The sequence below is a fragment of the Lytechinus variegatus genome, chromosome 16 (assembly GCF_018143015.1).
Source record: "Lytechinus variegatus isolate NC3 chromosome 16, Lvar_3.0, whole genome shotgun sequence".
Taxonomy (NCBI): domain Eukaryota; kingdom Metazoa; phylum Echinodermata; class Echinoidea; order Temnopleuroida; family Toxopneustidae; genus Lytechinus; species Lytechinus variegatus.
This window is the reverse complement of record NC_054755.1, coordinates 18,683,068-18,697,803: the sequence shown is the minus strand read 5'-3', so window position 1 is coordinate 18,697,803 and position 14,736 is coordinate 18,683,068. Positions and strand designations below refer to the sequence as shown.

General features: G+C 36.7%; 1 protein-coding gene across 2 annotated transcripts in view; it reads left to right on the top strand.

The window, feature by feature from the left end:
• Positions 1-14,736, top strand: part of LOC121429594 (probable ubiquitin carboxyl-terminal hydrolase FAF-X) — a 93,506-nt gene that overhangs the window by 28,972 nt on the left and 49,798 nt on the right. For both annotated transcript variants that reach the window (XM_041626703.1, XM_041626702.1), the window contains exons 5-19: positions 30-142; positions 655-709; positions 1,359-1,409; positions 2,643-2,761; positions 3,667-3,733; positions 4,480-4,578; positions 4,994-5,218; positions 6,045-6,107; positions 6,499-6,588; positions 7,131-7,235; positions 9,236-9,442; positions 11,247-11,363; positions 11,928-12,078; positions 13,022-13,103; positions 13,614-13,665. In XM_041626703.1, coding sequence (XP_041482637.1) covers positions 30-142; positions 655-709; positions 1,359-1,409; positions 2,643-2,761; positions 3,667-3,733; positions 4,480-4,578; positions 4,994-5,218; positions 6,045-6,107; positions 6,499-6,588; positions 7,131-7,235; positions 9,236-9,442; positions 11,247-11,363; positions 11,928-12,078; positions 13,022-13,103; positions 13,614-13,665 — 1,596 coding nt within the window. The remainder of the gene's footprint in view (positions 1-29; positions 143-654; positions 710-1,358; positions 1,410-2,642; positions 2,762-3,666; positions 3,734-4,479; positions 4,579-4,993; positions 5,219-6,044; positions 6,108-6,498; positions 6,589-7,130; positions 7,236-9,235; positions 9,443-11,246; positions 11,364-11,927; positions 12,079-13,021; positions 13,104-13,613; positions 13,666-14,736) is intronic.

Below are 14,736 nucleotides of genomic sequence, written 5' to 3'. Positions count from 1 at the left end.
TATGTTTTTTGATATTTTTCTCTTTGTAGAGGTGCATTATGAAGAATACAGAGAAACTGATAGAGCTGTGTGTGAGCAAACTATCTCAGGACTGGTTTCCCCTCCTAGAACTACTAGCTATGGCTCTTAATCCACTCTGCAAGTAAGTATCACAGTTTGCAAGGTGACGGGATGGGTGATTCACAAAGCTGTTTGTGATTTCTAAGTGACTTTACAAGTGACTGGAGACCCTTTGTGGTTAAATGAAATATACAAATTGTGAGTGCTTTTAACTTAACCCTTTGAACCTGATAAGCCGCAATACCAGCCTGAAGCCATAGGACAACATAAATACCAGCCTGAAGCCATCGGACCTAAAAAACATACGTTCTAAATGTCAAGTGATCTTTTAAAAATGACGTCATCTTTCTAGTACGTGTAGGGATATTTAGTCAATAATTTCATTCAAGATTGGTATAGATTTCTGAAGGTTTTAGCATGATTTGGTTCATTACAGTTCTAGATCTGCAATGATATGTTGACAATTAGTCTTGATTGAACAGATTTAGTCATGAAATTATTGATTTCTTCATGACGAATGTCACAATGACCAGTTTCCAGTCAATGACGGCAATCATGCAATACAGTGATTTGTCATTTCATCTATCTTTTCAGGTTCCATGTGTTTAACGGCTCAAGGCAATCCGAAACAGTTCCAATGGGTTCCCAGGTAGGCTTTGAGATGTACCCTATTATTATTGGTGATGGTGCCAAGAGAGGTGGCAAATGTCAATAGATAGAAGTGAGATTGAATTAGATGAGAGAGAAGGAGGAAGAAGAGAAGGAAGACGGAAAAGGAGAAGAAGCAGGAGAAAGAGAAGAGGATGAATAGGAAGAGGAGGAAGGCAGAGTTGGAGATGGAAAGAGAGAGAGAAAGTTATTTTAGTGAATTAGACCCCTGGAATTAGAGAAGGAAAGAAACAATCAGAGAGAGAGAGAGAAAAAAAAAAGAGATCAAGAGAGGGAAAATAAAAAAAAAGGTGTAGTCTCAATTCAATTAAACCTGATTTGATAGACATTGTTATGTGTGGTATCGTCTGTGCATGGGAGGGGAAAGCAAAATGAAGATCTGTGACATTTTGGGTTTCTCTTGATATAATTGAAGTTGGAAGTGTGCAGGTGGACCATTTAATCAGATTTTTTTTCCTTCTCTTATACAAATAATGCTGTGGGATCTAGACATGCAATATGAGTGATTCTTCTCTACACTGGATTTCCATTTAACATCCCATCTGAGGGGTGGCATATTTTTTTATGTAATACAAATCATGTATAAAGAAAAAAGCTACTGTATTTTGTAATTATGTTTCCTCTGACAGCTGAACAATAACGAAATCTTTGCCAGACCCCCAGACATCAGAAATCCAAAGGTTAGTTTTTGTTATATTGTAACCCCATCCACTTTATAAAAAAAATACTATGTTTAATTTGTGTGTTTCATAGTACCAGGCATTAGTCATTGTGTTTGAAAAGTTTCAAGGACAAGTCCACCCCAACAAAAACTTGATTTGAATAAAAAGAGAAAAATTCAACAAGCATAACACTGAAAATTTCATCAAAATCGGATGTAAAATAAGAAAGTTATGGCATTTTAAAGTTTCGCTTATTTTCAACAAAATAGTTATATGAACGAGCCAGTTACATCCAAACGAGAGAGTTGATGACATCACTCACTCACTATTTCTTTTGTATTTTATTATATGAAATATGAAATATTTTCATTTTCTCATCATTGTCATGTGAAATGAAGTTTCATTCCTCCCTGAACACGTGGAATTCCATTATTTTAACATTTTGTGCTTCAGGCAAGGAGGTCCTAATCGTCAAATTCGTAAAAATGGAAATATTGTATAATTCAAACAATATAAAACAAAAGAAATAGTGAGTGAGTGACATCATCGACTCTCATTTGGATGTAACTGGCTCGTTCATATAACTATTTTGTTGAAAATAAGCGAAACTTTGAAATGTCATAACTTTCTTATTTTACATCCGATTTTGATGAAATCTTCAGCATTGTGCTTGTCTGATTTTTCTCTATCGATTCAAATCAACATTTTTCTGAGGTGGACTTGACCTTTAAATATGTAGATAAGGAAATTGAGTACTTAAACTGGTAATGTTCATAGGCTATGGTGACATTGAATCACTTACATTTGTTCATTCACTGGTCTCTGGTTAAAACCCATTATAACTTATAGATAAAATGAAAATTTAGAGAGGTGAGGATAGTTTTATTCATTGCACTCAATTGATAGTGAGTAAGAAATTCATATGACATAGATTATCATAATGACAGTCATTATCTATACTGCTTTCATGGTAATTAATTACAGTACATTATTGAAAAAAAGTGCAGCTGCATGTGATTTGAAAACGATAATCCCTCTTATTTTTAAGATAACATGGGCCGTATGTCAAGGTATAATTTAAGTAACACTTTAGTCTAATTGTGGCTTAAATTATGGAAAGCTGATTGGGACGAGTGTCAAAGTTGACTATCCATAGTTACGCCACAACTTTAAACCAAAGTTAAGTTGAAACCTGAGTACAGAATATGCTCCCAGTGGATTTAATATATTCTTGGTTGTATGCTTGTTTAGGGATGGTTGGTAGACCTGTTGAATCGGTTTGGAGCACTCGGTGGATTTGATATTCTTCAGGAAAGATTCTTAGATGAAAGCCAATCTCTCAACGTACCAATTATTCATGCTTTACTCAGGTAAGATATCACTCTTTCATTTATTGTCTAAGAGGTACTTCGGAGACCTTCATTGTATGCTGCAGTCGGAGGTCACATGGTTTGGTCAAAGGTCATCAGGTTACGTGAAAGTTTTCTTGCAAGACTCTAATGACAAATGTTATTCCATCCCAGTTATTTCACAATGAACTTTTTATACAATTCTGTTGCATGCCGTCACAAATCACATTTCTGGTTATTTCCACAAGCGGGCAAGACACAATTTCGCTTATGCCTTGTTACATATATATTCTGTTTCTTTTCAACTGTCCCAATATTAATGTGTTGTTTCTAGTTGACTGTATATTATAAGAAGTTAACATTAAAGAATACTTTATGATAGACATTAACATTACAGAGAAGGGAATATAAATAGAGGGAAACTTCAATGTTTGGATGGGAAATATACCTGTTTGCTACTTGGTAAGATGATTATTGTGATTGAATGCTTCGGTAGTGAATTAGTGGGTTACTATTCAAGTGGGCCTATATTATGAGAGTACACTGCTTTGAATGTTGGATTATGGGTCACAAACCTGGCCACATTTGAATAGTTTAGGATGTGAGGTGGCGATACACAAGCCTGATGGTTCATATAAGCTTTAAAACAGTCATTGATGTAAGTTCATACTGATTAAAGTAAAAAATGTGTTACGGCATAGAAAAAAAATCCCTATTTCTTTTAAATGTCAATTTGAGGCAATGTCCTTTGCATGCTTATAATGATTATATTTTAGCTGGAAGTGATCTTAATGTATTTGGAATGATCTTTAATGAACTTATACATGTATCTGGAAATAGATTCACCATAAATTTATTGTAAGGTTTCATGATGTTTGTGTTGTAATAACATTGCATTTCCTTATTTTTTGTGATTTGTTTTCCAGGCCTTGGGGTCAGTGCTATGAACTTATCACTCAACACACTGTACAAACTCATTTCATGCCCATTGTGGTAAGTTGTCAAAATAATCTTAAGTTTGTTAATAATAACGATGATGATGATGATGATTGTGATGGTGATGGTGATGATGATGATGATGATGATGATGATGATGATGGTGATAGTGATGTTGATAATGATGATGGTGATGATGGTGATGATGATGATGATGATGATGATGGTGATGATGATGATGATGGTGATGATGGTGATGATGATGATAGTAACAACAAGTAGTTTTTATATAGCGCTTTTCACATAATGGCTCAAAACATTATAGAGCATATTATTACCCCGGTCATTGGATTTATCTCGATCCCGCGCAATCCCCGAATAGTGCACAATTTCCACTTCCTGGGAACATTCCTTAAACATACAATGACTTTCGGATCCTACCGGGTACCCATTTAGCACGTGGGTTGAGCAGCCCGCTCTCTCATTGGATGATTTTCGCCGACCAATTTTTGGTCGGAATAGTCATAAGAACAATAAAAAACAAAAGAAAGTCAAGAGGCCCTTGCTTGATGCGCTCGCCAGACATCCCTCGATTTGCTTGGGAAGTAGCCACCAGGGCCTCGACAAGAGGCTAGGGTTGAGAGTGCCAAAGGATGCTAGACTTCGCTGGGATTCGAACACACGACCCTCTGTTCTTAGATGTTTCAATGCCACTTGGGAGTAATCCCTTTGATCTACTACCAAATGGTTCAATTCAATCTCATTCATCATGCAATCTTTCGTTCTGTCAATCATGTCCCTAGGATCGTGTTGTGGCATACTTGGATGGTCTTTCGGATGATGAACTAAAGAAGGAGTCCAAGAACGAAGCAAGGAACGATGCTCTTTCATCTATCATAAAGGTAAAGATCATTTGTCATGACCACTTTCAAATAATTATTTTTCAATATAATTTAGATGTTCTATATTCGCTTTAAAATCATCTATAAATATACAGCTTATGCAAAGCATTTAACATGATAGGCTTAGTATAACTTAAATAAAAGAGATGAAACAAAAACAGTAACGCCGTGTAATGCATATCTGGAGTACTACATTGTGAACAAATAGGAGATAATCACTTTGCCCTCCTCTTTTCTCAGGAAGCTTTTGCATAAATAGTCGTCCCTTGAGCTAATCAAGTTATATATAGAGAGAAAAAAGTCTACATAATCTGGCCCCCTTTATCGAAATACCCTGATGACAACACTTCACCATGGAAATGAATTGAATATTTTGATTATTCATGATTTGTATGTGTTTCTTCATCTTCTACAGGCACTGCGGAATCTGGTCTCGAAGGTTCCCAATCAAGAGGAGAAAATCAAGAGTTTAGAGATGTTCAGACTCAAGATGATCTTGAGGTTGCTACAAATATCGTCTTTCAACGGGAAGATGAACGCACTCAATGAGGTCAATAAGGTCATAGCCAATGTGACATACTACACGCACAAACAGACAGGCATGGACGAGGAGGAGTACCTTACTGCGGAGAGGATGGCTGTAAGTTCAAGAGGTTTTTTTGTTGAGATTTTTAATCATTCATTGATTTCTTTATGTATGTTCATGTATTTGTGTATTCATTTGTTGTTTATTCTTTTAGGAATATTTGATTAATTTATTTCTTTTATTATATATTGATTGATTGATGTATTTATTTTTTTATTGATTCATTCATTTAGTCAATTAGTCAATCAATCATTTAATTATCTATCTATTGATTTATTTAATTATTTATCTATTGATTGATTTATTAAAAAAAAAATTTTATTGGGGGGGGGAATGCTTCCCCCTTATTGCAACAAGGAATGTATGGGGAGGGTCTATCTTAAACGATTAGTTATCACAATTTTTTTCAAAGTCAAACTATAGCCTATACAGTGGTGCTGAAAAGTTATTGAATCCCACCAGAAAAATGAACATATTTAAGTGTTCAAGTTCTGCCATGTTTTAGGTATTTTAAATGTGACATCAGGTGATAAAATATTACATTCAAAACAATATGTTTCTCCCGACTCGCCGAACATTGAAGTGTTGTTGTCTACATTCAACATTTAGCATGATGGAGTGCATTTTGTTGTAGTGTTCACAATTTTTTTAACACAACAGTAACTAAAATCCAATGAAGACATTTTTATTGCAATGGGAGAAAACATTTATTGTGATGGAAAATCATTCTATCTTCATATATACAGATTGTTTGACTAGTTGATTATGTTGAAGGCCTGGAATATGCAGGGGATTGCTTCTCAAAAGGAGGGTACACACATTTTGCACATAATAGTATCGCTGATGTAGTATATACTTGATGTTTTTTTCCTTCTTGTAGGAGTGGATTCAAGAGAATAAAGTGTTGAGTATTGTTCTACGAGACAGTCTTCATCAGCCTCAGGTAAATACTCATCTCAAGTATGAAATGTAGTTAGATTGAAATTAGATTCAATTTCATTTCATTGTCCACACTGGAAATCTGTGTTTGCTCACATTTTAAAATCACATTTGTTTTACATTGACTTTCGATACATTTATTAGAGGTTACATACTTGTAATTAGAACAACTTATCATTTATTAATTAGAGGCATATTGTATTTGTAATAATTCAGAATGATATAGAAACATAGACAGTTACAAAAGAAATTCTATAGAATATTATCAAAGGAAATGGTGACTTGTTAATGTTAAAAGCGAAGAAGATTGTCTGGAAATACAAAAACAGAGGTGAGAATGTACTTGATTAAGTGGCAACTCATTGATATATCTCATTGTTTCTATTATTTCATAGTATGTTGAGAAGCTAGAGAAGATTCTTAGATTTGTCATCAAAGAAAAGGCCCTCACCATGGAAGACTTGGACAACATCTGGGCTGCACAGGTAAGCTATCAACTTTACATTGCTATTGATGATTTCAGTTTAAAAACATTGTGTGAAGGTATACTCTGTGCTTACATTAATTATATCTAAAACTAGAGTAAAATTCACCAAGCAAAACCGGTGCGCAATAAAAATGATTGAGTCCCTTCCTAGATTTGAGTGGAGGCACAGTGTGTAAACATTTCTTGTTGAGGGAAAACGATTCATGTCTCGGATTTGAACCCACAATCCTCTCTGATTGAAAGGTGAGAGTTAGAACCACTAGACCAAGTTTCTGAGTTGTCAAATATTTCGCTGTCTACTTCCATAGTTCAACAGGTAACACACTCTTGAAATATCCTTCTGGAAGATCAAAAAAATCTAACACCTGGTGATAGTCTGTTTATCAAAGTTGTTGACTATCTTCATTTATCCATTCTAGGTTGGGAAACATGAAGCGATTGTAAAGAATGTCCATGCTTCTTCTATGTATAAGTTGTTGTATGTTGGAAGGTAGTGTCTGTTTATCAAAGTTGTTGACTATCTTTATTTATCAATTCTAGGTTGGGAAACATGAAGCAATTGTAAAGAACGTCCATGACTTACTAGCCAAGCTTGCCTGGGACTTCTCTCCTGAACAACTAGATCATCTCTTTGATTGCTTTCAGGTTAGTTTGTTTTCTCCTCTGTATATTTCTCATTTACCCAAGTCCAAAAGAGCGTTGGAGAGGGAGGGAGTTGGCGGACTACTTACAGCTCCAAAGTAATAATCTTAACTGGGCTATTTCACACCAGGATATACTGGGGGGGTGTCAATTTGACCCCCCCCCTCAGATCTTGGCCGCTGATTGTGCGATCACCGCGAGAAATTGCACGCACGTACAGCCGGATGTAAACTACAAGACTGTATAGTAAAATTTTCAAAAAATTCATTTTTTATGTTATAATTATGCAAATAAGTGTATGAAATTTGCCCTAAATTAGTTTTTTTTGTCTCACCTGCGAAGCAAAGTGAGACTATAGGCGCCGCTTTTCCGACGGCGGCGGTGGCGGCGGCGTCAACATCAAATCTTAACCTGAGGTTAAGTTTTTGAAATGACATCATAACTTAGAAAGTATATGGACCTAGTTAATAAAACTTGGCCATAAGGTTAATCAAGTATTACTGAACATCCTATTAGAGTTTCATGTCACATGACCAAGGTCAAAGGTCATTTAGGGTCAATGAACTTAGACCATGTTGGAGGAATCAACATTGAAATCTTAACCTGAGGTTAAGTTTTTGAAATGTCATCATAACTTAGAAAATATATGGACCTAGTTCATGAAACTTGGACATAAGGTTAATCAAGTATCACTGAACATCCTGCATGAGTTTCACGTCACATGACCAAGGTCAAAGGTCATTTAGGGTCAATGAACTTTGGCCGAATTGGGGATATCTGTTGAATTCCCATCATAACTTTGATAGTTTATGGATCTGATTCATGAAACTTGGACATAATAGTAATCAAGCATCACTGAACATTTTGTGCAAGTTTCAGGTCACATGATCAAGGTCAAAGGTCATTTAGGGTCAATGAACTTTGGCCGAATTGGGGATATCTGTTGAATTCCCATCATAACTTTGAAAGTTTATGGATCTGATTCATGAAACTTGGACATAATAGTAATCAAGCATCACTGAACATTTTGTGCAAGTTTCAGGTCTCATGATTAAGGTCAAAGATCATTTAGGGTCAATGAACTTTGGCCGAATCGGGGGTATCTGTTGAATTACCATCATAACTTTGAAAGTTTATTGGTCTAGTTCATTAAACTTGGACATTAGAGTAATCAAGTATCACTGAACATCCTGTGCGTGTTTCAGATCACATGTCCAAGGTCAAAGGTCAATGAACTTTAGCCGAATTGGGTGTATCTGTTGAATTACCATCATAACTTTGAAAGTTTATGGATCTGATTCATGAAACTTGTACATAAGAGTAATCAAGTATCACAGAACATCCTGTTCCAGTTTCAGGTCACATGATCAAGGTCAAAGGTCATGTAAGGTCAATGAACTTTGGCCATGTTGGGGTTTTTTGTTGAATAACCATCATATCTCTGTAAGTTTATTGGTCTAGTTCATAAAAAGAGGACATAAGAGTAACCATGTATCACTGAACATCTTGTGCGAGTTAGAGTAGTATGCAAAGTCAGCACTGCTGCTATATTGAACCGCGTGATGCAGGTGAGACGGCCAGAGGCATTCCACTTGTTTGCTGTATGTTTTTCTCTTAACTCAATTTATATAGTTATTAGAATGCTAATTTTTGGTGGGAGTATCAGTTATTATATTTCTAACAAATATCAACAAAAAATATATAATTAATTTATGTATTTTATTGTTTTTTAACTTCTTATATATTTCTTTGTTTTTTATTGTTTTTTTCTGATGAACTTTGTCAGGTACCCTTTTGCATAAAATAGTGACAGAATTGTCAAGGGGGTTGATCCCCCAGTTTAATAAGGGTACAGGGTTCCTAAACTATGATCAAATGGAAAAACATTAATTATAAGAGAATGGCCCTTTGAGCTTATAAACTGTGCTCTGAAATAGTCTTAGTAACTTTTTTGAGATCTAGCTTGAGATTCAGAATGAATATGTAATCATATCGTCTCACAGGAGAGTTGGGCCACTGCCAGCACCAAACAGAGGGAGAAGTTACTGGAGCTAATCCGTAGACTAGCTGAAGATGACAAAGATGGTCTCATGGCCCATAAGGTCCTGTCCCTACTCTGGACCCTGGCCCATCAACAAGATGTCCCTACAGACATCATGGACCAGGCCCTACATGCCCACACCAAGATCCTGGACTATAGCTGTTCACAGGTAAGACCAAATTGGACTTGTTGCATGGACCAATCCACAGAGGATTATCTATTGTTACTGTTGGTGCTGTGACAATGCCAGCACCCCCAGTAACAATAGAATAATCCTCTGTGGATAGGTCCATGACTTGTTGCAGGTTGTGAAGTTATAACTATAATAGTCATGATACTAATGGGTCTTATAATAAAGTGCCAAATCCTTGACTGTAGTTTTTACAGGTTTGGTCTTGATTCAGCATATCTATTCTTTTCCAGTTGAATTAAAAGCAACAAAAGGAAACATGCATAGCTTGTCAGATCTTTGCGGCCAAAGTCTCTGCTCAAAGGTAGTTTAAGGAAATTTGGTGTGGTTTGGATATATTCCTTGAATGCACAGAGCACATGAAAAGGCAACTTAACCCTAAATAGACTGGGCTATTTCGACGCCTAAGAAGACTGGGGGGGGGGCTGATTCAGCCCCCCTTATGATCTCGGCTGTCGATCGCGCGATCGCGACGAAAATTGGCACACGCGTTACCCATGGCATTATCTACAAAACTATAACATCAAATTCTGCAAAAAATCTCATGTCTCATTAATTATGCTAATTTATGCGTAAAATCACAAGTTTGCTCTAATTAATAAAATAATGCCCCTGAAATGCTAATTTTTGTTTCACATACTCTAGATAGGCATCTGATCAAATTGATTTAAAAAAAAATTCAAAATCACATTTATTTTCTTATGTATTCTATTGTTTTCTAAATTTCTTATGTATTTCTTTGTTTTTCGACTTTTTGTTTTTTATTGTTTTTTCAATGGAAATTGTCGGGGACTTTATTTTAACCATAAAAAATATAAAAATAATTGATTTTAAGCAGTAAAAGGAAAAATAATGATACATTTATGAATTTTGGCTAAGAACACTATTTGCATTGGATTTGTACACAAATTCACGTTTTTGAGTAATTTTGGGTCTGCATGCACTTACGAAATGTTGCGTAATTTTGGAACCGTGTACCCGGGGGTCACAATTTTGGTCTCAAAAGTTGCGCGAGACTTGAAAGTAAAAAGTCAGCGAGCCACGCGGTCAAAAAATTTCGCGCGGCGGATTTATCGCGAAAAATGTCGAGGGGGGGGCTGAATCAGCCCCCCCCAGTCTTTTTAGGGTTAAGCTAAGGTAGGGGAAATAAGAATATATTTCAGTATACATGCCTCAGAGTACTATGTGATAGATACAATCATGAATGCCAACTACGTTTGTACTAACTGTCTCTATTTAATGAGGACAGACCCTATTTTGCGAAAAGAAACCAATTTTCACCCATAATGACTATTCCCTACTTCTATCAAAGTTTGTCCATAGGGTGTGTAGAAAAGTTAGAAATGACCCTTTTATTTTTTTTTGGTCATTCTTAATCCCTATTTATGGACTTGTTGGCATTTATGTTATAATTGTTACTTTTGGGTCATTGTGCTTCCTTTTTTCATGGAACCAACTTGAAGATTATTCCTAATTTAATGAATATTATCTTAATATGGAGCATTGTGGCCCAGTGGATTAGTCTTCTGACTTTGAAACAGAGGGTCATGGGTTCGAATCCCAGCCATGGCGTAGTTTCCTTCAGCAAGAAATTTATCCACACTGTGCTGCACTCAACCCAGGTGAGGTGAATGGGTATCAGGCAGGATTAAGTCCTTGAATGCACTGAGCACTGAAAGGCAGCTCGAGCTAAAGCCAGATAAACAATGCACCTCGGAATAAAATATTTCTAGATAGATGGCGCTATATAAATGCCTATTATTATTATTATCTCTGTTGTCAGGATCGAGACTCTCAGAAGCTTCACTGGATAGATAAGTTTGTGGAGGAGCTGAGGAAAGATAGTTGGGTCATTCCGGCTCTCAAACAGATCAAAGAAATATGCAGTCTCTTTGCTGAGGTGAGTCTATCAGATATATTCAAGGTTTTTTTTATATCTGTGTTAACCCTTCTTTAAAGGGGAACTCCACCCCATCAAAAATTTGATTTGAATTAAAAGAGGAAAAATTAAGTTTTATCATGAAAATTCTGTCTAAATCAATGAAATGAGGAATTAATGCCATTATAAAGTTTTGCCAAAATTCACAAAAACATTTATATGCACATGCCTGTAAGCTCACAAATGAGGGAAATGATGTCACCTATTCACTTTTTCTTTGGGACTTTATTATATGAAGTATAGTAATTTTCTCAGAATTGAAATATAAAGTTAATTTGAATCACCCCACTGGTCGTAAGATGGGTCTAAATAACCTGGCCCCATTGGAGTTAAATCTCTAGCGATTTTTTTTTCATTTGACATGAAATTTGTCTTTCTATTATGTAAACTCAATCTTCCTTTCCAGTGTCTTCATTAAATGTTGGAGCTGCCCTTTCTCTTAACTATGTCCCCTATGTGTATAACATGCTTATTCCTGAAACTCATATATGGAAGATGTCTTTTTCTCCCTTTCGATGTCTCCAGGCACCACAAAACTACCCTACTGCCCAGCGTAGCTCCCATGTGCAATATCGGCATGATGTCATCAACTCGCTGCAAACAAAACATTCGCTGGTCACCTTGGTGGCCGAGAACCTGTCCACTTACATGAATCGTGCAAGGCAGTTTGCCAAGGGTAAGACTGGATTCTCTAGGGGGCTGTTTCATAAAGCTGTTCGTAAGTTAAGAGCGACTTTAAGAATGACTGATGAACCTTTCTAACCTGCTAAACCATCGCCAATGGTGTATACCATTTACCAAAAGAAAAAATCACCAGTCGTTCTTCAAGTCGCCCTTATGTTATGAACGGCTATATGAAACACCCACCAGGATATTCAAATTGTGACCACACATGGCAAACCAACCAAGAAAAAATCACCAGAAAAAAAGTTTCAGCGAGATACCCCTACTGAAGGAGGAGATTCTCATCTTTAAAATGATACCGTAAAACATGTGTTTAATAGTGGCCAATGATCTATTTCAGGCTCCTGTATGAAGTGACCACTAAAAGAGTTAGATTGTGTGTTTCAGAACCTTTCTATAGCAGCCACCTGTCTATAATGACCACAGTTTGTGTTTTCATTTGGTGGTCACTATAGATGGGTTTCTAACTCTGAGCTAAAATTATGGGAAACCAGCAATTCAAAAATTCTGTTAATATTGTACATTTCTTATATTTACTCTTCTTAAAGTTCTTAAAGATGCAAAATACCATATACATGTAAATAGCCTCTATGCATGTGTTTCTTTAAAAGATATGTTTTTAACACAGACTTGAATCTGTTATTGATCTTATATGGTGAGGCAGATTGTTCCACAATTTTGGTGCAATTTTTCCAAAAGATCTATCACCAAAAGTCTTGGACTTTACTCATATTTCAGAGAGAATATCCTTTGATTGTGAACGAAGATTTTAACTGGGTTGATATTTCTGAATTAAATCATTTTTGACCTTTTCTTAGTTTTATTGCTTATTTTCTCCCAGAGTTGTTATCGTTGTCATTTGATTGTCATTGATTTTCTCTCGTAGTGATGTACACTCCTTTACTTTTCCCATTATTTGTTTGTATTTGATACAGAAAACCCAGATCCCCATAATATATCACCAAACAGCAGGTATAGTCATGTACAACAAGTCCAGGAGAGACTCAATTTCTTGAGGTTAGTGCTTGTTTTATTTACATACCTAAAGGTCAAATGGACCCCAACAAAGAGTTGGTTTGTTTGGAAGAGAAATCAATACGACATAACGCTGAAAATTTCATTAAACTCGGATGTAAATCAAGAGAGCTATGATAATTCAAAATTGTAGTTTTTCACAACTCAGTTATATGCATAAAACAGTGATGTGCTAATAACAGTTGATGCTGTAAGTAACCATATCTTTTGTAATACTTTAAATTTTGTACAATATTTCATTTTTGTCAGATTTGACAATGACAAAACTCTTCACTGCAATTGGTTACACCAATGCCAATTCCACATATCCAGGGTGGAATCAAACTTTGTTATGAAGAGGATGAAATCAGAATTGTTTATATTGTATATAATAAAATGGGTATCATATATCACATGGCTGATATTGTAGAATGGCTCGTTTTCCATTTTTGCCTTGATTTCGCAATCTTTTCAGATTTGTGATTGATTTTTTTTTTTTGATCTTTTTAACAGGTTCCTATTAAAAGACGGCCAGCTGTGGTTGTGTGCACCCCAAGCCAAAGAAGTAAGTAGATATTGTTATGGAATACTGTTATCATGTCTGCTTGGTGTATCTAATATTGAATTGATATGACACTTATGTAGAAGTAATATTAGTAGTCAACTGTATCCAAGCAAATCAGCCTTTTTTTTGTCCATTATCTGTCCTTCGTTTTGTAATATAGTAGTAGTAGTAGTAGTAGTAGTAGTAGTAGTAGTAGTAGTAGTAGTAGTAGTAGTAGTAGTAGTAGTAGTAGTAGTAGTAGTAGTAGTAGTAGTAGTAGTAGTAGTAGTAGTAGTAGTAGTAGTAGTAGTAGTAGTAGTAGCAGTAGTAGCAGTAGTAGCAGTAGTAGCAGCAGTAGCAGCAGTAGCAGTAGTAGCAGTAGTAGCAGCAGTAGCAGCAGTAGCAGTAGTAGCAGTAGTAGCAGTAGTAGCAGCAGTAGCAGCAGTAGCAGCAGTAGCAGCAGTAGCAGCAGTAGCAGCAGTAGCAGCAGTAGCAGCAGTAGCAGCAGTAGCAGCAGTAGCAGCAGTAGCAGCAGTAGCAGCAGTAGCAGCAGTAGCAGCAGTAGCAGCAGTAGCAGCAGTAGCAGCAGTAGCAGCAGTAGCAGCAGTAGCAGCAGTAGCAGCAGTAGCAGCAGTAGCAGCAGTAGCAGCAGTAGCAGCAGTAGCAGCAGTAGCAGCAGTAGCAGCAGTAGCAGCAGTAGCAGCAGTAGCAGCAGTAGCAGCAGTAGCAGCAGTAGCAGCAGTAGCAGCAGTAGCAGCAGTAGCAGCAGTAGCAGCAGTAGCAGCAGTAGCAGCAGTAGCAGCAGTAGCAGCAGTAGCAGCAGTAGCAGCAGTAGCAGCAGTAGCAGCAGTAGCAGCAGTAGCAGCAGTAGCAGCAGTAGCAGCAGTAGCAGCAGTAGCAGCAGTAGCAGCAGTAGCAGCAGTAGCAGCAGTAGCAGCAGTAGCAGCAGTAGCAGCAGTAGCAGCAGTAGCAGCAGTAGCAGCAGTAGCAGCAGTAGCAGCAGTAGCAGCAGTAGCAGTAGCAGTAGCAGTAGCAGTAGCAGTTGCAGTTGCAGCAGCAGCAGCAGCAGCAGCAGCAGCAGCAGCAGCAGCA